Source organism: Anomaloglossus baeobatrachus, chromosome 9, assembly GCF_048569485.1.
Source record: "Anomaloglossus baeobatrachus isolate aAnoBae1 chromosome 9, aAnoBae1.hap1, whole genome shotgun sequence".
Classification (NCBI taxonomy): domain Eukaryota; kingdom Metazoa; phylum Chordata; class Amphibia; order Anura; family Aromobatidae; genus Anomaloglossus; species Anomaloglossus baeobatrachus.
The window spans coordinates 108,238,409-108,265,354 of record NC_134361.1 but is presented as its reverse complement, the minus strand read 5'-3'; the positions used below and the strand labels follow the sequence as shown (position 1 = coordinate 108,265,354).

Here is a 26,946-nt window from a genome sequence, read left to right as displayed (position 1 = left end):
GCCGAAAGGGGCGGAGCTGTGTTCACATTCAGAAAAAAAACTACATATAACTGAATAGGATAACTGAAGTGAGCACTAATATATATATATATATGAGTGCAAGCCAAAAATACATACTATATATAAGAATAAGGCTGCACATCAAACTTAGATAATGGTATAATGCCTCAAGCATATGGAAAAATATTGGAATATACAATGAAAAATGCTACTTGCTAATTTGAACATGTGAATAATGAATTGCATACCTGCTATGAATATTAGGAAAAAGGAGATATTTAGCAATCGCATTGATCAATGTAACTGAGCCCCAAAGCCTCGTCAAGGCATATCTCTATATTGGGGTCCCTAGCTCTGTGACCCTAACTGTGTGTCATCTCATTGCAATTAAAAACTGCTATGGGTGGAGAGGGGTAACTAAGGACTTTCTTATATAGGAGATGGAAAAAACATGGCCGAAAGGGGCGGAGCTGTGTTCACATTCAGAAAAAAAACTACATATAACTGAATAGGATAACTGAAGTGAGCACTAATATATATATATATATGAGTGCAAGCCAAAAATACATACTATATATAAGAATAAGGCTGCACATCAAACTTAGATAATGGTATAATGCCTCAAGCATATGGAAAAATATTGGAATATACAATGAAAAATGCTACTTGCTAATTTGAACATGTGAATAATGAATTGCATACCTGCTATGAAGAAGGACTTTCTTATATAGGAGATGGAAAAAACATGGCCATTGTATATTCCAATATTTTTCCATATGCTTGAGGCATTATACCATTATCTAAGTTTGATGTGCAGCCTTATTCTTATATATAGTATGTATTTTTGGCTTGCACTCATATATATATATATATTAGTGCTCACTTCAGTTATCCTATTCAGTTATATGTAGTTTTTTTTCTGAATGTGAACACAGCTCCGCCCCTTTCGGCCATGTTTTTTCCATCTCCTATATAAGAAAGTCCTTAGTTACCCCTCTCCACCCATAGCAGTTTTTAATTGCAATGAGATGACACACAGTTAGGGTCACAGAGCTAGGGACCCCAATATAGAGATATGCCTTGACGAGGCTTTGGGGCTCAGTTACATTGATCAATGCGATTGCTAAATATCTCCTTTTTCCTAATATTCATAGCAGGTATGCAATTCATTATTCACATGTTCAAATTAGCAAGTAGCATTTTTCATTGTATATTCCAATATTTTTCCATATGCTTGAGGCATTATACCATTATCTAAGTTTGATGTGCAGCCTTATTCTTATATATAGTATGTATTTTTGGCTTGCACTCATATATATATATATATATTAGTGCTCACTTCAGTTATCCTATTCAGTTATATGTAGTTTTTTTTCTGAATGTGAACACAGCTCCGCCCCTTTCGGCCATGTTTTTTCCATCTCCTATATAAGAAAGTCCTTAGTTACCCCTCTCCACCCATAACAGTTTTTAATTGCAATGAGATGACACACAGTTAGGGTCACAGAGCTAGGGACCCCAATATAGAGATATGCCTTGACGAGGCTTTGGGGCTCAGTTACATTGATCAATGCGATTGCTAAATATCTCCTTTTTCCTAATATTCATAGCAGGTATGCAATTCATTATTCACATGTTCAAATTAGCAAGTAGCATTTTTCATTGTATATTCCAATATTTTTCCATATGCTTGAGGCATTATACCATTATCTAAGTTTGATGTGCAGCCTTATTCTTATATATAGTATGTATTTTTGGCTTGCACTCATATATATATATATATATATTAGTGCTCACTTCAGTTATCCTATTCAGTTATATGTAGTTTTTTTTCTGAATGTGAACACAGCTCCGCCCCTTTCGGCCATGTTTTTTCCATCTCCTATATAAGAAAGTCCTTAGTTACCCCTCTCCACCCATAGCAGTTTTTAATTGCAATGAGATGACACACAGTTAGGGTCACAGAGCTAGGGACCCCAATATAGAGATATGCCTTGACGAGGCTTTGGGGCTCAGTTACATTGATCAATGCGATTGCTAAATATCTCCTTTTTCCTAATATTCATAGCAGGTATGCAATTCATTATTCACATGTTCAAATTAGCAAGTAGCATTTTTCATTGTATATTCCAATATTTTTCCATATGCTTGAGGCATTATACCATTATCTAAGTTTGATGTGCAGCCTTATTCTTATATATAGTATGTATTTTTGGCTTGCACTCATATATATATATATATATATATATTAGTGCTCACTTCAGTTATCCTATTCAGTTATATGTAGTTTTTTTTCTGAATGTGAACACAGCTCCGCCCCTTTCGGCCATGTTTTTTCCATCTCCTATATAAGAAAGTCCTTAGTTACCCCTCTCCACCCATAGCAGTTTTTAATTGCAATGAGATGACACACAGTTAGGGTCACAGAGCTAGGGACCCCAATATAGAGATATGCCTTGACGAGGCTTTGGGGCTCAGTTACATTGATCAATGCGATTGCTAAATATCTCCTTTTTCCTAATATTCATAGCAGGTATGCAATTCATTATTCACATGTTCAAATTAGCAAGTAGCATTTTTCATTGTATATTCCAATATTTTTCCATATGCTTGAGGCATTATACCATTATCTAAGTTTGAAGTGCAGCCTTATTCTTATATATAGTATGTATTTTTGGCTTGCACTCATATATATATATATATATTAGTGCTCACTTCAGTTATCCTATTCAGTTATAACTTATTAAAACCAGACCAAAAGCCAATAGTCCCCATTCATTGAGAGCAGCATTTCATACGCTAGTGCACCATATTTATTAAGAGGCGCGTGCGTCATAATGAATTTGACATATCTTTAAATCGTCATTCAGAATTGCCAGAAATGTTCTTACAGCAAGAAGCCAGCTTACATCTCTGTTGTAATTTACAAGGCTTTTTGTGCCGTGAATTATGATGTGACCACTTTTTAAAAAAAAAAGTTGGTGCAGCCTGCCAGGAATGGTGTTAAGACACTAAAACTTATTTATTTTTTTGCAACTTCAAATTTTGTGACATTTCAAGCAGTTTTATACCAGAATTCTGTCAAAATCTGCTGACTGCCGAGACCCACCAACCGGTTCCCCCTCCCCACCGCGCAATGAAGGAGACCACACATGGAATATCTTTCTTTTGTACTTTATTGAAGGTATCCACGTAACACCATTCAATGTTGATATAAAAGGGGGTTGCTTGATATTTTGGCCACAGCTTTAACCACAGGCACAAATCCGCCTTAAACCTGAGGGAGGAGGCCCGATGCCTACGGCCGTCCGTGGCAGGTTGGCTCTCACCAAATCCCTCTTCCACCGGCTGTGACTTTGAAATTGAACTATAACCTTTTTCCATAGGCACAAAACCGCCTTAAACCTGAGGGAGGAGGCCCGATGCCTACGGCCGTCCGTGGCAGGTAGGCTCTCCAAATCCCTCTTCCACCGGCTTTGACTTCCGAACTTGTAACAGAACCTTCTTAAGGGAGGGAGGGCGGGCGATGCTCACCCTGAGGGCAGATTGTGGTAAGAGGAAGGAGGGACTCCGGAGGCTGCTTATATGCCCTGGAGGAGGTCCCAGCAGGGAAGGGGGGTCAGCGGGGGGCATTGCACAATGGGAAGGAGGGAGAGGTGACCATGGGGGACGTAGCGAGGGGCTCAGCAGTCAGGGGCAGCGGCATCGGCCGCAGTGCCCTGCAGACTGCCGAGACCCACCAACCGGTTCCCCCTCCCCACCGCGCAATGAAGGAGACCACACATGGAATATCTTTCTTTTGTACTTTATTGAAGGTATCCACGTAACACCATTCAATGTTGATATAAAAGGGGGTTGCTTGATATTTTGGCCACAGCTTTAACCACAGGCACAAATCCGCCTTAAACCTGAGGGAGGAGGCCCGATGCCTACGGCCGTCCGTGGCAGGTTGGCTCTCACCAAATCCCTCTTCCACCGGCCACGGAGTGGCGAAGGCCCAAGCCTGAGCTGCGACCCCCACACAGGGCCCTTATGGCCCGCTCAACCCCGTCCTTACTGTCCGACAGGAAATTGTCTAGGCCTATATCATTAAGGCTAAAACCATCCTCTAGCACCAAACGGCTGACCTCTGATTCCAGCATCTCGTGTCCCGGCACTATCCCTCTTCCTGACGCTATAAATTTGGCGATCTGCATATTAACGTGTTGCCTTGACCTTTCCACAGCCGCTATGTTCCTTGCCCCTGTACAACTCAATCTCGGTAATATACTGGACCATACCCCCACTACGTTGCTAAAGAAGCTGCTGAACTTATCTAGGAAAGAAGCTGCTGAACTTATCTAGGACCACTTGCATGACCGCAAGCAGATCCTGGATCCTCACATTTACCAGGTCATTTCCACCCGTGAATGACCAGCACTACTAGGCCAGTGGCTACTCTGGATATGCTCACTACCACGGGCAGGACCTGGGCCCAGGCCAGGCCCCAAACTCTTCTCCAGTGAAACTTGAGGTCACAAACTTCCAGCACGCTTCCACCCGGTCTCGACTCAGTCCGCCGTGCTGCCCAGAATATGTGTGAGTGACCTAGGATCCAGATGCTAGGTCTCGACAGATCTAAAAGAAAAACGGTTACCTCTCTTGTATGCAAAACATTTTCCATCATCGTGTCAGTAAACATCATTGTATTAATGTTTCTTTAGGTTTGAAGGTGCTTAGATAACCGAGATGATATACATATATTTATTTAACATTTTTTTTTTTTTGTGTAATATATAAACGTGCCAAACAGTGGACAACTGGTGGCAGGGAACTACAGGACTGCCAGGATAGGTATGAAGCTGGCCCTTGCTGCCTCGGTTGTCGTGTCGATGCGGAAGGAGTGCATGCCATAATCTCCTGGTTGTAGGTCCAGGTAGGAAATAGACATTTTGAGCAATGCCGAAAGTTGTGTCGCCATGAGCGGGATCACTCTGCGTGCTCCAAGAATTTGTTGGGAACCCAAGACTCTAAGTGTCGCTGCAAGGTAAGGATGGGACATAGGATACCTGAAAACGGGAAAATAGGGAACCAAACTCCTCTACCGAGCTGATCTGTTTTGGAGCGCCTTATGCGAACCCGTACTCCACCATTGCAAACTATAACATTGTCGTGTAACAGACCACCGGTGCGACCTAGGGACCTGCTAACTAATTCGCTGACCGTCAAGGCTCCGAAGAATGCTAGCGAGAAGGCGGCCGAGAACAAGAGGACCTCGCTGTCATTGGTGCAAACGTCACCTAGCTGGTTTATTATGCCTGAGAGGATGGCGAATGAATTGGCCTTCCTGTTCTCCGTGCACCAGCGCTTCCAGCCTTTAACGGCCTGTTTGAACAGAAAGGCCTTGGTGACATCGGTCCATCCACGAACCTGAAAGTGAGAGGCTATTCCTGCAACCCGCTACTACGCTACTGTGCCCGGCAAGCCACTGGTATGTAGATGCGTTATGTCTCGAGCAACGGAATTGCTAAGAAAAACCGCGGACACCTAGCTAGGCAGCGGTTGAACTATATTGAAATCATTCGTCCCAAGCCTTACCATACAAATGCCACGTTGATGGGATGCCTTAACCAGCGGAATCAACTGTCCACGGGGACCGTCCAGAGGGACTGTGGACACTTTTGGCCATTGTTGTCAGATTCTGGGTGCAATGCCCGAAACTTCTGAAAATCAAATGCAATAAGGCATCAGCGATAGTGTTATCAATCCCCGGTATGTGGCTGGCCTTGACCCAGATATTATGTTCAAGGCACTTAAGAACTAAGTATCGTAGCAAGCTGATCACCGGTGGTGAGGAAGATGCGAGGTGGTTAACGGCGTGGACGACACTTATGTAGTCAGTCCTGAAGCGGGTCCGATTGTTCGCCAACTTTTCTGCCCAAAGACTTGTAGCTACTATTATAGGGAACAGCTTGAGTAAAGTTTTTTTTTTTTTTTTTTTTGTCCGTCCAGACAGGTGCCATGTGTTGGGCCAGCGATTAGCGTACCAATTGGGACCAAGGTAAACTCCGAATCCGGTGGACCCGGCAGCATCCGAAAATAGATATATCAGCGCTGGAAACTTCCTGTTCCTGGAAACATGAACGCCCATTGTAAGTAGCTATGAAGGACCTCCATACACCGAGCTCCTCACGTAGAGCGCTGGTGATGCAAATCCTTTGATGGGAGGCAGTTATGCTCCTAGTGGCCAGGCAGAGCCTCAGGGAAAAGCCCCTTCCCATGGGCATGACTCTAAAGGCGAAGGCGAGCAAGCCTAATAGAGATTGCATTTGCGCCAGGGTTACCTTTCAAACCGCGCAGAACCCGTCAATGAGCGATGTGGTTTTTTCAACCTTTTCGAGTGGTAGCCGAAACATCATGATAATTGAGTCTATTTCGATTCTCAAATGAAAAGGCAGGTCACATGGCCAACTGTTTGTTTGGCCAACAGCGGAAAACCAAAACTTGTCCGCTATGACCTGCACAGATTTTAACGCGGTTGAGCATGCTTTAGAGTTGGTGTGGGAAAACGAACAAGAAATCATCCAAATAATGGGTGACCAATTTATTCTTTGCTACGTCCTTAACCACCCATTCCAGGAAAGAGCTGAAGAGCTCGAAGTGTGAGCAGGATATGGCGCAACTCATGGGAAGACACATGTGGTAACAGAATTTTTGTTGAAATAGCACCCTAGCAGGTGGGACAATCGGGGTGCACTAGTAGCGGGCGAAAGGCAGATGCTATGTCCGATTTTGCCATTAGTGCTCCTTACCCTGCTTTTCGCACCAGTGCGACCGCTTTGTCAAAAATGCGTAGGAAACTGCTGAGTCCTCTGTGGGGATGCCGTCATTGACTGACCGCCCAGCCGGGAAGGACAAGTAGTGTATGAGGCGAAATTCACCCTTTTCTTTCTTAGGCACTATCCCTAGGGGTGAAACGCGAGGGTTTAAGAATGGTAAATCTATAAAAGGGCCTGCTAGTCGGCCTAACGCCACTTCCTTCAGTAGTTTGTTCGCCAGGACCTGTGGGAGGTCCCGGGCCGATTTGAGGTTGGGGGCGAAGGTTAGTTCTGAGGAGAACATAAAGGGGGATAAAGAAACCGTCCCTAATAGCGTTGGCCGCAGCCTTATTGGGGTAACGTTCTAGCAATGGCTCCACCACGTGCACGTTCACTGGAGTCTTTGGGACTTGGTGGTGCATTTTTAGTGTGACGCCTGTCTGGTTGCTTATCGCATTTGGAGGAGGTGTGATTGCCTCCGCACGATGAGCATTCATGCTTGTATTTGCGGAGTCCTTGAAATCTGCGATGGCCTTCATTGAAAAGCCAACAGCGACCTGGTCTGCGGACATTTGCAGCTCCAGGTGTAGCGTGGTGAGAGGAAAAGTTTGGTGGGCCTGGAAAGGACTGGTGGGACTTTTGCGCCATCATAAGCCACGAATCGGTGGCCTTAACTTCCCAACGGTTGGAATGCCAAGCATCTTCTAAATTCTTCGTCGTACTTCCACCACGCAGAACCCCAATGGGTTTTATAGGAGTTGAAAATGGTATTGCAGTATTTTGCGAATTGACTCTCTTTACTTTGTTGACTGTGTTTTGGTCCACTGATATTAGGGAACAGATGTCGACGTATTCGTTTGCGCGAATTTTTTATTTATTTATTTATTTATTTATTTTTTTTTTTACTGTATCTGGTGTTAGGTGAGTTCCCAGCTGTGATACACAGCAGTAGAACACGTCCCTGTGTAAGTCGGGCGCTGCTGCGTTACATCCTGATGTTGTACAAACGCGGGGTTAACCAGAACTACTCCTGATGGTGTTAACAAGATCGCCCAATAAAAGTGGCGTACGTTTTGCGCCATTTTCCGACACCCGTAGCGTTCTCATTTTGGGATCTATGGCGCAATGACTGCTTATTTTGCGTCTCTAGTTTACATTTTTTAATGGTACCATTTTGCGCAGATGTTACTTTTGATCGCCTGTTATTGGATGTTACGCAAAACAAAAGCGTAATTTTGGGTGTTTTTTTTTTTTTTTTTTTGTTTGCTGCTACGAAATTTAACAATCAGATTAGGGACTCTAGATTGTGAGTTCCAATGGGGACAGCGTCGCCAATGCATACAAAGCGCCGTGGACAGCGCTACCCAAGTGAATAAAATTATTAGCATTATTATTCTTTGATTAATTGATTTTATATTTTGATAGATCATGCTTTTCTGAACGTGGCGATACCAAATATGTGTATATATGTATAAATATTTATTTATTTATTTTTTAATTTATTTATTTATTTTTATTTTATTTTTTTTTTTTTTTTTTTTTTTTTTAAACTTGTCCCTTTAGGGGGCTGTATGGATCAACAATTCGATCGCTCTGCACTATCTGCAGATCTCAGCTACACAGCTGAGACCTGCAGATACACTGCTTTACCCTCAATGCCGGAAGTATGCCGGCACTGAGAGTAAGTGACTCAAGTTAGCTACAGGCGTCATCACATGACCCTGTGCTACCATGGCAACCACCGAAAGTCATGTGATCACGCACGTGACTTTCGGTGGGGGCGGTGGTAAGTGATAGAATGCCCGTGCATATACATCTCGCTGCCAGACTTTGGCAGCGAGATGTAAGGGGTTACAAGTTGCAGGTGGAAGCGATTCCACCCGTAACTTGTAGTCACACATGTCAGCTGTTAAAAACAGCTGATATGTGCGCCGAACGCCGCATTCTCTCGCTTTTCCGGATTCTGACGTCATTTCCGGTCCGGGACCCGAAACCGGAAGTGACTAGTATCATGTGATCGCCGCGTCACAGGAAGTGACGCGGCGAACATGGATAACGGATGTGACGCGACCTCCGTATGCCACAGGGAGTCACACGGGGCCGCGTCATCCCGGCGGGGGAGGTGCGCGAGGTGGCCATGGCGACCGGCGTGATGTAGAGGGGAGGGGGGGATCAGGGGCTAGGGCCGGGAGCAGGAGGTGAAAGCGGACCGGACCTTCTGGACCGGGCCGCCCTGCGCCTGGGATCTGTGGTGGGGCTTAAATGCTGCGGTGGACGGGAGGGTCTGGAAGACCTGCGCCCACCGCTGCTGGGAACCGGCAGGAGGGAGCTGGTGCTCACAAGGGAGGCAAGCCATTCGGCTCCCTCCCGTCTGCTCCTTTCTCTTACCGCTGCTTCCAGGGGGTCCATCGGCGATGCTCACCCTGAGGGCAGATGTGGTAAGAGGAAGGAGGGACTCCGGAGGCTGCTTATATGCCCTGGAGGAGGTCCCAGCAGGGAAGGGGGGTCAGCGGGGGGCATTGCACAATGGGAAGGAGGGAGAGGTGACCATGGGGGACGTAGCGAGGGGCTCAGCAGTCAGGGGCAGCGGCATCGGCCGCAGTGCCCTGCATAATGAACAGAAGCCATACTTCTACATCACCTATCATTGCCGTTCCACAATGTAACTAATCTTCTATCTAGGAAGATTCTCGTACTACCACTAAGGCTAAGTTCACACATCAGTTTTTTCCCGTCAGGCAGAATCCGGCGTTTGTGTCCCGCAACGGATCCGGCAAAATTTGTGAACAAAACGGATGCGCCGGACCGTTTTTTTTCCGGATCCGGCAAAAAACGGATCAGCTGCATCCATTTTTTTTATCCGGCACATCCGATTTTCTGTCCGTTTTTTGCCAGATCCATTTTTTTGCTGATTTATTTTTTAACCCTTAACCTATACATGTTTGGTGTCTATGAACTCGCACTGACCTGAGACATCACACCCACACATCAGTTTTACCATATAGTGAACACAGTGAATAAAATATCTCAAAAACAATAGTGCTATCACACTTTTTTTGCATCTTTTCTGCATTTGGAATTTTTTTGCCGTTTTCCAGTCCACTATATGTTAAAACTTATGGTTTAATTTAAAATTCTGCAAAAAATGAGCCCTCACATGACCATATTGACTGAAAAATAAAAATATTACGTCTCTCAGAAGAAGAATGGCGAAAAAAAAAACGGAAAGCGAAAAATTGGCCGGTTGTGCAGGGGTTAAATCGCTCAATCCCCCCTTTTATTACATATATAACACATATGTAAGATTTAAAAAAAAAAAGATTTTCCCCATTTGTATACACCATGTTTTTTTAAACAAAGACCCCCAAAGTACCATAGGAGCTTTCCTTTGAGAAATAACCCAATCATGTAAAGTTACCTTAAAATGACACCAAATACAAAGGTTTTGGAACAAGTTTGACATTTCTATTTTTAATCTCTTTTTTTTTCTGCAATGGAGGAGCTACATAGCTTTATATAGCTGTGTTGTGCCAGTTTGAGCATGCTCAGTTTACAAAAAACGGATCCGTTCATGTAATCCAGTTTTTGCCGCATCCCGCCGGATCTGGCGTCCATAGACAGCTATTATACAGTATGCTGCATCGCACCGGATCCGGCGGGATGCGATGTTTCTCATGACACAAAAAATGTCTAGGTCGGCATTTTTTCCGGCCGCCGGATCAGACACTTACGCCGGATCCGGCAAAACCCGGAGAGAACACACGGCCATGCGGCACAATTCGGCGCTAATGAAAGTCTATGGGGAAAAAACGGATGCGGCGACCGCTATCGGCGCATCTGGTTTTTCAGAAAAGCGCCGGATTGTGCCGCACAGCAAAAACCTGATGTGTGTACATACCCTTAGGCGGGCTTTACACGTTGCGACATCGCTACCGATATATTGTCGGGGTCACGTCGTTAGTGACTCACATCCGGCGCCGGTAGCGACATCGCAATATGTAAATCCTAGGTGCGACGATGAACGAGTGCAAAAGCATAAAAAATAGCTGATCTGTGTAGCGTCGTTCATTTCCATAATGTCGTTAGTGCTGAAGGTACGATGTTGTTCCTCGTTCCTGCAGCACCACACATCGGTGTGTGTGAAACCGCAGGAACGACAAACATCTCTTTACCTGCGTCCACCGCTAATGCGGAAGGAAGGAGGTGGGCGTGATGTTATGTCCCGCTCATCTCCGCCCCTCCGCTTCTATTGGCCGGCTGCTTAGTGACGTCGCTGTGACGCAGAACACACCTCCCCCTTGAAGGAGGGATTGTTCGGCGGTCACAGCGACGGCGCCGACCAGGTATGTGTGTGTGACGCTGCCGTAGTGATAATGTTTGCTATGGCAGCAAGCACCAGATATCGCATGTACGACGAGGGCGGGTTGTATCGCGCTGGACATCGCTAGCAATTGCTAGCGATGTTTCAGCATCTAAAGCCCGCCTTAGACTACCAGGCTGCTATGTACAGACATTCTAGTGCTTGGAATTTTTGCGGTTAAACTGGTCTGTCCTTACACTCTCGCCAAGTGAAGCATATGAGCACCAGGCTTCTACAAAAGTGGGTTATTAAAAAGCATTCCAATGATGTCACTTGTGAAACAAGTGTCACCACTAGAAATACATGGAGAATAGTAAGCACTGGTCAGAGAGGTCTCATTAGAGCAAGACAGTTGTAAACCCATGGTAATTGTTATTCCAGTACATAGTGTGGACTAATGACCGATAATCAGTTCTGGACACAAGAGCTGGATGTGCGGGCAGTGAGGCTGTGTTTTATAGGATTATGACTTATTACTAATGAGACATTGATGTAATTATCCAATACAATAAAGCAAGCAATGGCTTTTGTATGGTTTATACATCTGATCATTTGCTTACTTGTTGGCCATGGCGTATAAGCAGTTGGCTGAAAGTATCTGCTGTCCTGGGAAATATCCTACTCTATGGTGATGAAAAAGCTCATTGGTTTTCTATCTACAGTATGATCCTCGGAATAATGTCTATGGGAGAGACTATACTGAGTTATTATAATGCACCATATTATAGAACTTCGCTTTTATCAAGGTCTCTAATAGAGAAAACTACAAACTTCTGTATAAAATCCAAGGGATTAGGAGGTACAGTATGGCCAGATAAACCTCAATAGGCACTGCTTTATGGATACAACACTTAGCTTACATGGAGCATAATACAGAGAAGATCTTTAAACCTCAACACACTTTGAACTAAAATACCGCAATATATAAGACCAAATGACACAACGTTAATCTTTTATTCCGATCCCATACCATGCATTCAGACTCCGCTCCATTTGTAATCATCAGTACATTGTTTTGTGTATAATTGTATGCAATAGGCTTATGCCAACTGGGTAGAGTGCCCGCTGGCTGGGTCCTGTGGAGTAGGAAGTTGGCAAAGATGTGACGAGGGATAATCTAGAGAACTTGAATCAGGGGCGACATGCCATAAGGAGAAACTGTGTGATAATATACTACTACCCACTACTCTAAAAGGAAAAATATGATATCAGATTGCATAAAGGACCTGTAAATAATTCCTATTCTTCAAAATGACCATGTATTTGGGGAGAGATCTCACTCTATTGCTGAGTAAGTATATATTCTTATATTGCAAAAATACTCTGTGTATCAATATAAACTAACACTAAGGTAAGTTTGTATTGATACTAATCCATCATCATTGCTCAATAGAAGGAAAAATGTAAAATTGCAGCTTTCAAGAGGTTCTCCAAAGCTTAAAGGGTTATTTCCAACTCAAAGATTCTATCTTAAAATGTAGTAGGTGTAATAATAAGAATATTGGCAAATACCTTTAAAGGGGTGTTTCACTACTCTGCAATAATGTCCACATCTCTGTAAAACTGATAGGGATGGCTTTTTCTAAATACTTTGTTTAGCCAATTCTGCCTTTGAGTGGCGCCATTGCGGTCCGTTCATCCACATGAAGTGACCCCCGGGCTCCATGACTCTGGAATCCGGTGATGTCACGTCAACTTCCAGTTGATCGACATCACAGAGACCAGCCCCAGTCTTCCTGAGTGACTGGGCTGTGAGCGGAGTTTCACCGCTCGTCACAGCTCAGCATCACAGCCTGGCATCGCTCCAGCTTACGCCGTTATGCAGTGAAGGAGAGAGTGTGCGCAAGATGCTGGGCTGTGATGAGCGGTAAAACTCTGCCCAGAGCCCAGTCCCTCAGGAAGACTGGGGGCGGCTGCGGTGATGTCGGGTCAACTGCAAGTTGGTGTGACATCACCAAATCCCAGAGGTCACAGAGCCCGGGGGGGTCACATCATGGGGATGCGCGAACCACAATAGCGTCGCTCAGAGGCAGAATTGGCTGACCAAGGTATATAGAAAAAGGCTTTCCCTATCAGTTTTACAGGGATATGGCCGCTATTGCAGAGTAGTGAACCACCTGTCGCGGGCGGGGAGGAGGGTGTCAGCACACTACGCTCACCCCTTCTGCTCGGGTCCGGCGGCTGCTGTTCAGTGGTGGCTCGAGCGGTGGGCCGGATCCCGGGGGTTTCTCGAGCGGCACTCGTGAGTGAAAGGGGGTTTGTTGGGTGTGGGGATGATTATTGTCCGTGACGCCACCCACGGTTGTGGTGATTTCACCACCGCTGCTTTATACGGGGCTCCCGGGGATGGTGATGGGGAGCAGCCAGGTGTTGTGTTGCCCCTCCGTGGGTAGGGGTTGGTGATCCCGGGGCCCGGTGATGGAGATGGAGGTGCAGGGCCTGGTGGGCGCAGGGACGCGGGGGCAGCGCTGTGCCTTGCGGCACTGTGGTACTCACTCAGCCTGAGACGTGACACAGTTTTTACGGTAAACCAAACGGCTGGATAGACGGTCCCACGGACGGCTGCACTTGCTCTCCCGGTAGGTGACGGTGATGTCCCTTTTCCTTGCACCTTGATGTACTTGTTGGTTGCGATGGGTCCCCACCGGTAACCCGCTCCCCGGCTTCAAGCTGGACCGGAGGAGCTCTACTCTTTGCCCGCAGGCGCTGGCCCTAAGAAACTGGTGCCTTGGCGGTGGCGGTGTCTCTTCTACACTGGCTGGGCTGTTGCCTTCAATCGGGTCTTTGTTGTTGGGGGATCTACGTCCCCTTCACTGACGGATTTGGCAAATTTGGCGACTCCTAGCCTTGCCGGGGTCCGAGAGGCCCCTGCCCTGGTGCTGACTGTCCTTCGGAACACTGCTCCAGACCGCCGGGCACACAGCCAACGGGGTCCTTCCAGGAACTTCCAAACGGTCCCCCTCCAGACAGTCACCGCCGTTGCTGACCTTGCTGACCTGGTCCTACACAAAGCTGGACCCTTCAGGCTTTCCTTCTTTCTTGTCACCTCACTTGCTTTCCTCCTTTTCCACTTTTCTTCCTTCACTTTCACTTAGCTGTTTACTTTAGCCCTGTCTAGGCTACTCCTCCACTCCTTCCACTTCCTCCTCCTAAACTCAACTGCCTGGTTTTTCCCGCCTCCAGAGCTGTGACCTCCTCGGTGGGCGGAGCCAACCGCCTGGCCCACCCCCTGGTGTGCATCATCAGCCTCTGGAGGAAGGCAACAAGGATTTTTGGCTAGCTGAGATGTTCCTACCTGGGATGTAAGGTGTGGTGGTGTGTGACCTGTGTCCCCTGGCTTGCCCAGGACGACACACACCCCTTTAATTATAAATGTAGTAAAGTTCTTCTGATTAGCTATGTCACTTACCTCATGTGCAGACATGGCAGTAGCTTAGGTATCTATGGTTACAACTACTAGCAACTAATTGTCCCTAAATGCACTGTTGTAACCTTGGATACCTAAGCTACTGTATTGCCCTGCACATGAGGTAAGAGACATAGCTATATCAGGAGAACTATACTACATTTCTAATTGGAGGTATTTTCTACTATTATTATTGTTACACCTGCTACATATTGGGATACGATCTTGGAAATGGGGATAACCCTTAAACATTGGTGGTCTATCTTTAGTCTTGCCTTTAGGAATATAACAGTGAATGGGTCAGGCAGTGGTAACGGATCCACAGACCAGTCTGATCCTGTGTAAACAATAATACAGAAGCCCCACTGACCAAACACTGATGGCTCAAGGCAAGGCCATCGATAATTAAGGTTATATAGAAACTAGATGGTGGGCCGATTCTAGCGCATCGGGCATTCTAGAATATGTATGTAGTTTATTTATGAAGATTTAAGAATAATGCAATGACTATACAGGGTAAAATATATACATTATCATTAAATGTTATCATTGGACGGAAGAAGTACATTGACACTATAATATATTAGTTAATAATATCAACCTAAAATATTTTTGTACACCACATTTCTTGTGAATACCTTTTGACTATCTATAAGCAACTTTCCTTGTAAAGGGGTATCAAAAACTCGAACCTTGACGTTGGATCTCATTTTAAGCTAAGGCCGCAGTCAGGTATCTAAGGGGCCTGCCCGCATCACACACTTAGCTACACCCACATACAATGCGGAGGCAGTTGAACTGAGAGGTGGGCGGGATATGCCGAGGAGGAAATAGGAAGCAGCCGCATCTCCCAGCCTGCAGGGCCAGTGAGGGGAGGGAGAAAGTACTACAGAGTATGAAAAGAGAAGAAAGTGCAAGGCTGCTGCTGGGGTGTATATAGAGGCTTTGGCTTGTGGGGTGTATATAAAGGCTGCTGGGGTGTATATGCTGGTGTGTATATAAAGGCTGCTGGGGTGTATATAGAGGATGCTGCGGTGTATATAGAGGCTTCTGTGTGCGGCGGTGTCTGTGTGAGACGAATCAGCGAAGCGTGGTTCAAATCACACGCCAATTCGCGGCCGGACTGCGCCTGACGCTGATTGGTCGCGGACGGCTAGCGCGACCAATCAGCAACGCGGTATTTCCGTTACAGACAGACAGAATTAGACAATTATATATATATATAGATTCTTTAAAAGCATCACGTTGTGAAGGATTTGAAGGTCGCCTTTTTCACCCTCCAGTTTACCTGTGCCGTCCTCCAGCTGTCCGAAGTTACAGATCTGACTGATATTATGCATCCAGCTCTGCATTTCTTCCTCTGTTCTGGCCACAAGGTAGAATGTCCGGAAAGCTGTTTTCACGATGAACACATAGCTGTTCTGGAATTCCTTCTTTATCAGGTTAACGCCAATGTATTTCTGCACTTCGCATTCATTCAGGTCTATTACCCTGATGGGTTTTTTGGAGTGATTATTCTTGTAATATTCTAATACATCTGGGTTTCCGCTCATCCTCCCCCGTCGTAACACAAACCACCGTTTTCGCCATACCTGAAAAAATAAAGAATGTTAAACTAACTAAATCCTAATTATTAATATTAAAATATATGAAAAGTCTATTCGTCAACGTTTTCATTGTTTGTTTGTGAATAGTTTTCTTGCACTTTTCATCTTCTCCACGGACAGTAACCGTGGCCCACAACTCTAATAGAAGACATTGCAAATTATGTTGTCAGTTGTGCCATTGCAAATAATAACATTTAAAAAGAAATGTTTTTTTTTTCTTCTACTGTACACTAAAAGTAAAACCCTATGACCATGAATATTTGATACAATCTGGGTCCCTCTATAAGGGCCTTAAAAATGAATTATTTGCAAAATTTATTTTTTCTTTATTCTTTTCAATAACAATGTTTTTCTCACTTGTGTGTGGGTAATTTGGGTAAAAAAAAATTATGTTTTTCTTTAATTGGAAATTGTTATAAAATTTTGGAAAAATAAAGGTTAAAATTAGAGTTGAGAAACAAAGAATTGTAGGACCCTGGTCAAACAGCTACACTGTTAGCATGTGTATGTCAGACCAGAGTCTTGTAAACCTGCCCCTACCTATCGGCATGCACTGCACCTCTTCTGATTAGTAGACGTGACGTCATCGATGTGTTATGCCATAACAATATTATGGCATAGGGCAAAACATCAGAAGAAACATTGGATGTCTGCAGATAGAAGAAGTTTTGCAGGCCCCTGACCCAATTGCAGCATCGGTAGTCTGTGGCTTTGTACCAGAGCTTTATCAGCCTCCTCATTCCTGCTGGCATCCTGGATGCCTTTTCTGGATAATAGAGTGGGTGCCCTGTCTTGTATCATGCCGCAACAATATTGTGGCATAGGGCAAAAATCAGAAGAAACGTCGGGGATGTCAGCAGATAGAAGGAGCTTCACAGAGTCCTGGCTCAATGGCAGCGTCGGTAGGCTACAGCCTTTGAGCCATATATTTATCAACCTCCCTATCACTGCCAGCATCCTGGATGCCTGTTCTGGTTAGTAGACCTGGTGCCATGTCATGCGTGTGTTATGCCGCCATGATGATGTCACTCCAGGCCTACTATTTAGAGGTGTCGGGGATGCCGGCAGGTAGGAAAGGTTGGCTTCAGCACCCATGGACTACTGACTTGACCAATGGACTACGATCCTGTGAGTCTTTTTGCTCAACTCTCATTAAAATAAATCAAAAAGAAAACAAAAAAAACAAGCATTTTTCTAGATGTGATTACTCTATGTTTAGTATACGAAGGTTATACACACTATACTGTCAGCGTCAATCACATAGAATGGAGCTGTTACTTCTTCTCAGCAAAAATGACAGTAAATTTCAGCCTTAGATCTTGGACTAATATTTTAACACTGGCTGATCTAAACCAGAAACCTCCGAATCTGCTTGAAGCAAGTTCACACAAACACTGTCACTCAACAATTGGAAACATATTTACATGGGGAACTTGTTAACACGACCAATCCACACCAGCATAAAAAAAATAAATGACAATAAAATTACAGTAAAAGACCAGGCCCAAAATAGACACGAATCCGTAAAACACTAAGAGGAACCAAAAAAAAAGATTTCCCAGAAATATTGTGAGAAAAAAAGGGAAGTGGAAATCAATAAGTAACCAGGTAAATTAGCAAAGACCACAAGAACTCCGGCGAAATGCAATGTCTGATAGGATGGTAATAAACTTCATTATGAACAGGCAAACATGAAACAGACCCTCTCAGAGAGAAAAGACATGTCACTAATTACACCATCTGTACAGGATCACGCAACTCCTGAAGACGTAGACAATAAAGAGGCTCCGATGTTTATACTGTATATTTCATGTAAAGATATTTATGACGACTTCATCCACTAGAGGTGATTTACTCAAGTGCAGGCCCGCGGAGTAGCTAATGTTTTCTTGTATCGTGAACCTATTTAATGTGCATGGAGTACAAGAAAATCTAGCAGAGCTGAAGAGTGTTCATAGATGGCAATCAAAGTGGTTAAAGGGAACCTGTCACCAGATTTGTTGACTATAAGCTGCGGCCACCACCACTGGGCTCTTACATACAGCATTCTAACATGCTCTATATAAGAGCCCAGGCCGCTGTGTAGAATGAAAAAAATGACTTTATAATACTTACCAAAACAGTCGGTTCGGTGCAGATGGGTCAAATGGGTGGCTCCATTCTCCTGGTGCGCGCCTCCTCTTTCGACCATCTTTGTCCTCCTTCTTCTGAAGTCGGGGTGCATGACGCGTCCTACGTCATGCACACACGCACCGGCATTGAGGTCCTGCGCAGGCGCTGTACAATACTTTGATCTGCCCTGCTCAGGACAGATCAAAGTGTGCCTGCGCACGACCTCAATGCTGGCACGTGTGCAGTAGGCCGCGTCATGTACCCCGACCTCAGAAGAAGGAAGCCAAAGATGGCCGAAAGAGGAGCTGAGCAGATTGATATATAGTTTTGTGAGAAAAGATTCAGTATAACCTTTGTTTTTATCAATTAAACTTCTGCTCTATCTGGGATCTTTGGTCCAGTGGGCGGTCTTATCAGTGATTGACAGCTATCTCTATATACATACACACATAAAAAGCTGTCAATCACTGATAGGACTGCCCACTGGACCGAAGAGCTCCCTGAGGAAGAGATCGCTTGAAATGTGCGTCGGGGTATAGCAGCATGCAGGAATTTTTTGACCACCTTCAAGGTATATTATCCCTACATTCATTTTTATATCACATCATTTATACTTTAAGAGGCACCTTTTTTAGCCTGGATTACACGTTTTATCTATATTGCAGTGCTATATATAACTGGTTGCTGCTCAGATATGAAAATCTTTTTTGCACTTTGCTATATGTAACTAATTCATATTAACGTATGGGTGGTCATTGCACTAAGCACTTTACAAACAATTTTTGGGGGAATTTGATCCAGTCTTGCATTATTTTTTATGAATATTAAATACATGTAAATTTTAATGGTTTAAATAAAAATATAATTTTATTATGAATTACTCACCATTTCCTTTATTTTGAATCTTTTTGGGTTCTCATTTAAGGGTTTTTTGATATTTATGTTTATCAAGTTGTATATGTAATCAGATATTTCTGCATATTTATGGTATGTATTTCTATAGTGGCAACACATTTAACAGCGGTGTACAAAGAACGTGCTAACATCTAGGGTAGGGCAGTCTGAGACTCAATTCTTACAGAAGGTGGCAATTAGGAGATTCCCAATTGGGACTCCCATTGATATGCTCATATTCCCTAATAATGCATATGCACTGAAATGTCGTCATCTTAAATAGTTTTGCTATTTTTTTTAACTGGTGGTCGTTCCTACTCCCAAAAATATCATATTGTACAATATCCTTTGCTTCTATATAAATGTTCTCATAATACAATTGACGGCCGCCCGTTCTTTATTTCCTGCCATGCTTCAAACCTGATGTGCAGGAGAAACGTTTAGCATTGTTCACATCAGGACGTTATTCATTACCCGTTTTAGGCAAAAATAAAAGAAAAAGGAAAAAAATCATGATGACAGTGTAATGCATTTGGCTTATGTGAAACTCTTGCGACTTAAGGACAAATATATACTGTATATATTATTCTAAAGAGGAAACTGGATAGAGTGGTAATGAGCCACTGTGAACAAAAAGACCATGGAGAAATAAAGGCCTCACAATAACATGACAAGACATCTATACTGTTAACCATGGAACAAATTACACAGCACAGAATAAAGGCATTTCTGGCAATGGATAACATCAGAGACCCTCGTAGGCGGTCCCACATTAAAAACATATCACTTCCTTAACAACAGGCTTTCCACTGATTGTGACAGATAAGATTGTGTTACAGTAACATTGCAGAAAGTTGGGAGAAATACTGTTTTTAGCAATGACCTATTTTTATTAAACTAACTGGGTCTTACTTATCTTGACTATCTGAAGAAATATGCCACTTTGGCCACAGAAATACCTAATTATTCATATGCAAAACATAATTGATGGAGAATCTGGCTGATCTAACCAGGATCTACTGTCAATCTACTGTGTATATTGGCTGTCTAACAATCCCCCAAATGTGTGGATGAGGAAATCAAAGGGTTTATTAAAATTTTTATGAAAAACTTCTGCTCAATCTGTTTGGCTGACAATCAAATATACAATTCTGATCCTTTGATGGTACTGTGCGTAGTCATATGTGTGATTTCAGGTTCAGATAAGGTCAGGAGAAGCCATCATTTTTCTTGCAGATCTCGACAGCGAATACACTTGTACAATCCACAATCTGAACAGATGTTCTCAGGAAATTCAAATTCACCCTTTGACAAAATTAAATAAGCTTTCAGAACTAATAGCATTCATGGAAAGGGTCCAACATACATGAAGTATAAGCTTTGAAGCTTTTCTAAATTTAAAAAGAGCAGTATTGTTGCCCTCGGCTTAAGGGTCTCGCTGAAAGTGCAGCTGATTATGGAGGAAGTGGTCAGAAGATGTGCAGGTGGCGCTTAGGATAGGAGAAAGTGTCCATTTCTTTTGACCTCTCAGGAAAAAAAAAGTGTTTCAGTTTGAAGAATGTTTAATTAAAGCGGAAGTTACACTGTAGCAAAGCTGTAGCAGAGGACCTTATGTGACTGCAACGGATTAGATCATATGCAAAACAAAATACACCATTAATTTATATAGTGATCACTGAAACATTGGTTGCTTTGCACTATGCTGAGAAAATATTGTCCATTTATTACAAAATTAACTTGTTTAAAGGGAATCTGTCAGCAGGGTTTTGCTACCTAATCTGTCAGCAACATAATGTAGGCAAGGAGATTCTGAATCCAACTGTGTATCACTTAGATTACCGGCTGCAGCCATTCTCACACAATCAAGGAAATTAGTTTTAAGCATGTAGCTGAGTCCAGGGAGCTGTCCTGCCCACACCAGGCTCTCAACAAAGATCGTGCATTGACTTTGAGGTGTCAGTCACAGCACTGGGCATGTCGGACTCCTATGCATGTGCTTTTCTAGTCCTGCAATGTTAATCACAGGGTAATAAAGCCTTTACTTTAAGTAAACAATAGGATACACACAGATAAGAGAAGCATAGTTGCTTTTTGTTTTTTAACCCTTACAACATGCTGTCCTCAGCTTACATAGCGAAAACCTGCTGACAGGTTCCCTTTAATGGCTATTTAATTAGTTACCATCTTGTTATATAATCCTTTTGTGAGCCAAATCCTACGCAAAAATATAAATTTATCAATTTAATATGCACAAAAGCATATATACAATTTGTACTGCCCCTATAAATATCAAAACATTTGCAAAAGAGCGGAGGAGAGTCCTGTCTTTTGGGGATAGAATGGAATTTGGATAACAGGATGTAGATGGAGTGATTGCATCATCCCTCACTACATTATGCTATTATCCCTATCAATAAGAACAAATTCAAACAACTGTATTTTGGGGTCCGAGTGAATAAACGGAGAGCAAATGGACAGCACTCAGTCCAATGTTATTCAATGGGACAGTGCAGATGAATGATTTTTTTTTTTTTCATGGATCGAATCTGTGCATGTTAAAAGGAATCTGAAAGCGGATACATGGTACTGATGGAAAGAGCAGCATGTGGCAGGCACTGGCGGTATTATCTCAGCCAGGTATGTTTAACTACACACACGTACATAGGGTATTATTTGAGTATCAGACATGTGATGCAGCTCACCTGGCTGTCACAACTCCTGTGTGAGTATAGATACCAGCTTCTCCTATGTATGTTGGAGTAAATCCATTGGTAAAAGCCACTTTGGAGTCACACACAGGGCAAAGAATGACCCGGGGACTCTGAATCGCCATTATATGACTCAGAAAAGGAGCAGAGCAGCACTGGATATCGGTGAAGACAGCTGTAGGTGAGTATATTAATACACTGACATACAGTATACTACCATTTACACAGGTTTACAGACTAAAAACATTAATGGGAGTTTTTCTTTAAACGGGTGGTTCACTACTCTGTAGTAGTGGCCACATCCCTGTAAAACTGATAGGGAAGGCATTTTCTTTTAAATCTAAACCTTGTTCAGCCAATTCTGCTGTGAGCGGTGCTATTGCGGTTCGCTCATCCCCATGAAGTGACCCCGGGGCTCCATGATCTCTGAGATTCGGTGATGTAACATCAACTTCCAATTGATCTGACACAACCGAGGCCGGCCCCACTCTTTAGAGTGACTGGGCTGTGGGTGGCGTTTCACCGCTCATCACAGCCCAGCGTCACAGCCCAGCATCTCACGTGCTGTTTCCTTCACTTCAGAGCGCCGCAAGCAGGAGTGATGCTGGGCTGTAACAAGTGGAGAAACTCCGCGCACAGCCCAGTCACTCAAGTAGACTGGGGCCGGTCGCGATGATGTCGGGTCAACTGGAAGTTGACGTGACATCACCGGAGCTTAGAGGTCACTGAGCCTAGGGGGTCACTTAATGGGGATGAGCGGAACGCAATAGCGCCACTAAGAGGCAGAATTGGCTGAACAAGGTATTTAGAAAGAGCCTTCCCTATCAGTTTTACAGAGTTGTTGCCACTATTGCTGAATAGTGAACCACCCCTTTAAGAAGAATACCCTTATCCATAGTCTCAGAACTGGTCTAAACTACTTAAGTGTGTTATCTTTTAAGAGCCAAGACAGCACTTCACAATTCCATGAAACTAAATCCGTTTCACTTTGGAAATACCACAAAACTCAAAAGGTCACTAACAGTCAAACTGCATATCTAACCGTCAGCCCTCACATGATGGCACAAAGTGAAGAAAAAAATAGAGAAAAAGAAAGCAAAAACAGGAAATTGGGCAAAATGAAGCTGCAAAGATGATACCCACAACTGGACGGCCTATGGTGAGGAAATAGGTCTCTAACTTACTGCATTTCAAAGAAAAGAAACATGTTTGTGGCCAGATGTTAGGAACGCCTCTACGTGGTTGCATCGTAGGATTCACACTTATGTTATTTAGTAAGCTTGGTTAAAAAAAGGAGAAATCTTTACTTTAATGACAAAGCCAATGATGAATCTTTTATAAAGATGTTAAACTATCATCAATGTTAATCCATTTAATGCAGTAATAAGTCCAAATAAGTGGTCCTCAACCTTTATCCACAGTCATCATGGAACATATACCACTAAAAATCCTGCACCAGCAACCACACTTTGTATTATTTTAGGTAGCAAGGGCGTAACAATCGCGGACCAGAGGAGTACGGCTTGCTGATGCCAGCACCTATATCAGGTGGATGTGCGTTCGATGATGCACATTCAGCTGAAAAGTATTACGGTGCAGAGACGATCCCTGTGTAAGAGTAGTGAACACTGTGTCATAGGAATTGTATTGTGATATTCATATGTAGGGTATAGTATTTATATTAGGCTGGAGCCACACTTGCGTCTAACTCGCGTGTGGATTGCATCGCATCACTTGGACTGGCAGGCGGCTCTCCTGATAGGAGTGTGTCAGCCTTACAATGTTTTCTAAGGAAAATCTGCCCAATAACACACCACAGGGACAGAAACAGTTAAGTGTTGGGACTAGGCTACCATGGGAGGGGTCAGGTGATAAGGAAAGTGGTGGTTCATTTTGGAAGGAGTCAGTGAAGGCCTAGCGAGCGAAAGTGACAGACGTACAGTCGGTTGGTCGTGAAGGTCACATATAGTGGGTGGTTTGTGGCAACTGGGAGCAGGAGTCAGAAGGCAAGATAACGTGAAGCTCAATAATGGCCAGAGACATAGGGTAAGAACAGAGTAGTAACTAGCCACTGATCCTCAAATGGAGTGACCCCAGATGATAGGAGCCAAAGTATGGAACACTAGCAACTAGGCCCATTTAACTGTCAAGGTACCAGGTTATTTCTACTGGTGCAGGACTCTAGTGGCCAGGTCCTCTAACCGTCATGGTACCCAGTTATTCTCAACTGGCATGTGAACACTGACTGAGCCATTTCTCACTACATGTCCGGGAGTGCAAAGCTTTACTGTGGTTATTATGGGACACCTAAGGAGACTGGACGTGGTACTGCAGGAAAGGAAATTGACAGTCACGGTGTGTGCTGAACTGGGTTGCACTGGTACTCAACGGCAAAGTTAGATCGGACGCAATCCAGTGGGAAGTTGAACTGTGTGTGATAATGCTGTGCAAAACTGTAACATGCTGGAAGATATGTGCCCGCTATCTGGAACGGAAAACTGTGAACGAGAATGTACCGTATAGTAAAGAGTTGTGGTTTAGAGTGAACAGTTGGTCTCCTTGTGCCTGAGAAACATCATTTGTAGAGATGAGCGAACCTGAAGTTCAAGTTCGGTACAAGTTCAGACTTTCCTAAGAAAACAAAGTTCGGGTTCTGAGTTTGGATGCTTCGTGAATGCAAACCACTAGCGCCAGCATTGCTGTGTTCGGCCCAGTGTGAGCCGCTCGCACTGGTGGTAACAACAGCATGATCAGATGTAGTGTGCACAAGAAAAAAAATGGAAAAAAAGGATGGACCCAGGAACTGAGATCTTATACCAGGAAATTCTCAGGATGGGAGAAATATTATTAGTTAATGGTGAATAAGAATTGTTGAAGTAGTTTTTGCTACTTCAGAAGTTTCAGGAATTCTATCAGCGTTGGTGAGACTAATGGAAGTTCATAAATTCAAACTCTCTGAAATCTCCAATCCCTGAAGGGTAGACTCTCTATTATATACTATATACAAAACATGTATAAATGTAGCTGTTCCTAAAATAGTAACAAATAGCAGAATATATAGCTGCATAGTAAAAACAGACACTCCTGGCATCCACCCAGCCTAGCCAAACCCCCTCAATAGCTCTTTGTTCCTGGAGTGGAATCCCATCCCATTTTAAACTTTTTGACAGGCCTGAAGATATTAACGTCTTCCTTACTTTAACAGGGACATTATTATTGGATGGATAAAGGATTGTATGCATAAAGTAGACATTGTATATCAGGAGAAAAGATGGAGGATAATATACCAAGAAGGGGCACAAGATGATGAGCATTATACCGGGAAGGGGCACATATATTACTGCAAGGGATCAGGATGGGAACATTACACCATCATGGGGGACATTATTACTGGAAGGGGCCTAGAATAGGGAACATTCTTACCGGAGGAGGCACAGGATGCTGGACATTATTATATTATTACTACAAGGGGCCCAGGATGGGGGATATTATTATTGGAAGGGGCCCACGATGGGGGACATTAGTACAGGATGGGGGCATTATTACATGGAGTGAGGGGAAGACGTATGTCTTTATAGGATTTACAATGCTACAAGGACCCATACATCTGACTAATATACAGGTGACATCCCAAGTCCAATTTTGCACCAGGGCCCATCAGACTTTAGTTACGCAACTGGTAGGTAGCACCTTTTTGTATACAGCAATCATCTGAAAACAGAGCTACATCACGTGTACATATAGAAAGTATTATATGGAGATTACTGCAGCAACTCCCACTACAAAAACTATACTCCACCCTGAACATGAGGTTCAGGCACAATTCCAAACAGGGCAGGCTGGGTATGTGCCTATTAGAAAATCTAGTCCTGAAAGTGTCATCCAGTGTCAGAAACCTGTGGATTAGATATGACTGGGAGACATATAGGCTGATTTTAAAGTGAAAAATTGTATATTTATATTAGAACTTTAAATGATAACCTCTCATCAGTGAAAAGGCTTTTACACAAAATGCAGCAAAACTGCAGAAAAAGTAAAGAATTTCATGACACCCAATCAAATCACTGGACACAGAATGCAACTTTCTGTCCTAGCTACACATTTTCTTATATACCCCTATGATGTCCTATGAAGTGGGTTTATTCAAGGTTAACAAACAATTGCATTAGGACAGGAATCCTTTAAAGGGGGGGGGGTTCACTACTCTGCAATAGTGGCCACATCCCTGTAAAACTGATAGGGAAGGCTTTTTCTACATGCCTTGTTCAGCCAATTCTGCCTCTGAGTGTTGCTATTGCGGTCCGCTCATCCCCATGAAGTGACCCCTGGGCTCCGTCACCTCTGAGATCCGGTGATGTCATGTCAAATTCCAGTTGACCCGACGTCACCGAGGCCGGTTTCAGTCTCCCTGAGTGACTGGGTTGTGGGCGCAGTGTCACCGCTCATCACAGTCCAGCATCTTGCGTGCTCTCTCCTTCACTGCAGAGCACCGCAAGCAGGAGAGATGCTGTGCTGTGACGAGCGGAGAAATGCCACCCACAGCCCAGTCACTCAGGAAGACTGGGTCGGGCTCGGTGATGTCAGGTCAAGTGGAAGTTGATGTGACATCACCGGATCTCGGAGGTCACGGAGCCCGGGTGTCACATCATGGGGATGAGTGGACCGCAATAGCACCACTCAGAGGCAAAATTGTCTAAACAAGGTACTTAGAAAAAACCTTCCCTATCAGTTTTACAGAGATGTGGCCACTATTGCAGAGTAGTGAACCACCTCTTTAAGGCAACCTTTTCTGGTTAGAGGGCTTTATTGTCACATTGAACTACTTCCAAGGGCTGAATAGGGTACTACCTTTTGATAGATAATACATGGCATAAATGTCAAAGGCTCGATACACACTGCATCTGTGCCTACTGAGGTAGTCGCCTGACACTGCATAGTCAGGATGGCTGACGAGTCATCTGTCCACCATAGGGACCACTGCTGATGAATGTATAATCATTGGTATATGTTTCTTTGCAGTGGCCCTCAGTATAGAAGTCTGCTACGCTTTTTTATACAGTTA

The 26,946-nt window shown here is 43.9% G+C and overlaps 1 protein-coding gene across 1 annotated transcript in view; it reads right to left on the bottom strand.

Annotated features, from left to right (window-relative positions):
- GAB3 (GRB2 associated binding protein 3) overlaps positions 1–26,946 on the bottom strand; it is a 197,053-nt gene that overhangs the window by 64,469 nt on the left and 105,638 nt on the right. The window contains exon 2 of the mRNA XM_075323918.1: positions 15,852–16,155. Within this exon, the coding sequence (XP_075180033.1) occupies positions 15,852–16,155 (304 nt within the window). The remainder of the gene's footprint in view (positions 1–15,851; positions 16,156–26,946) is intronic.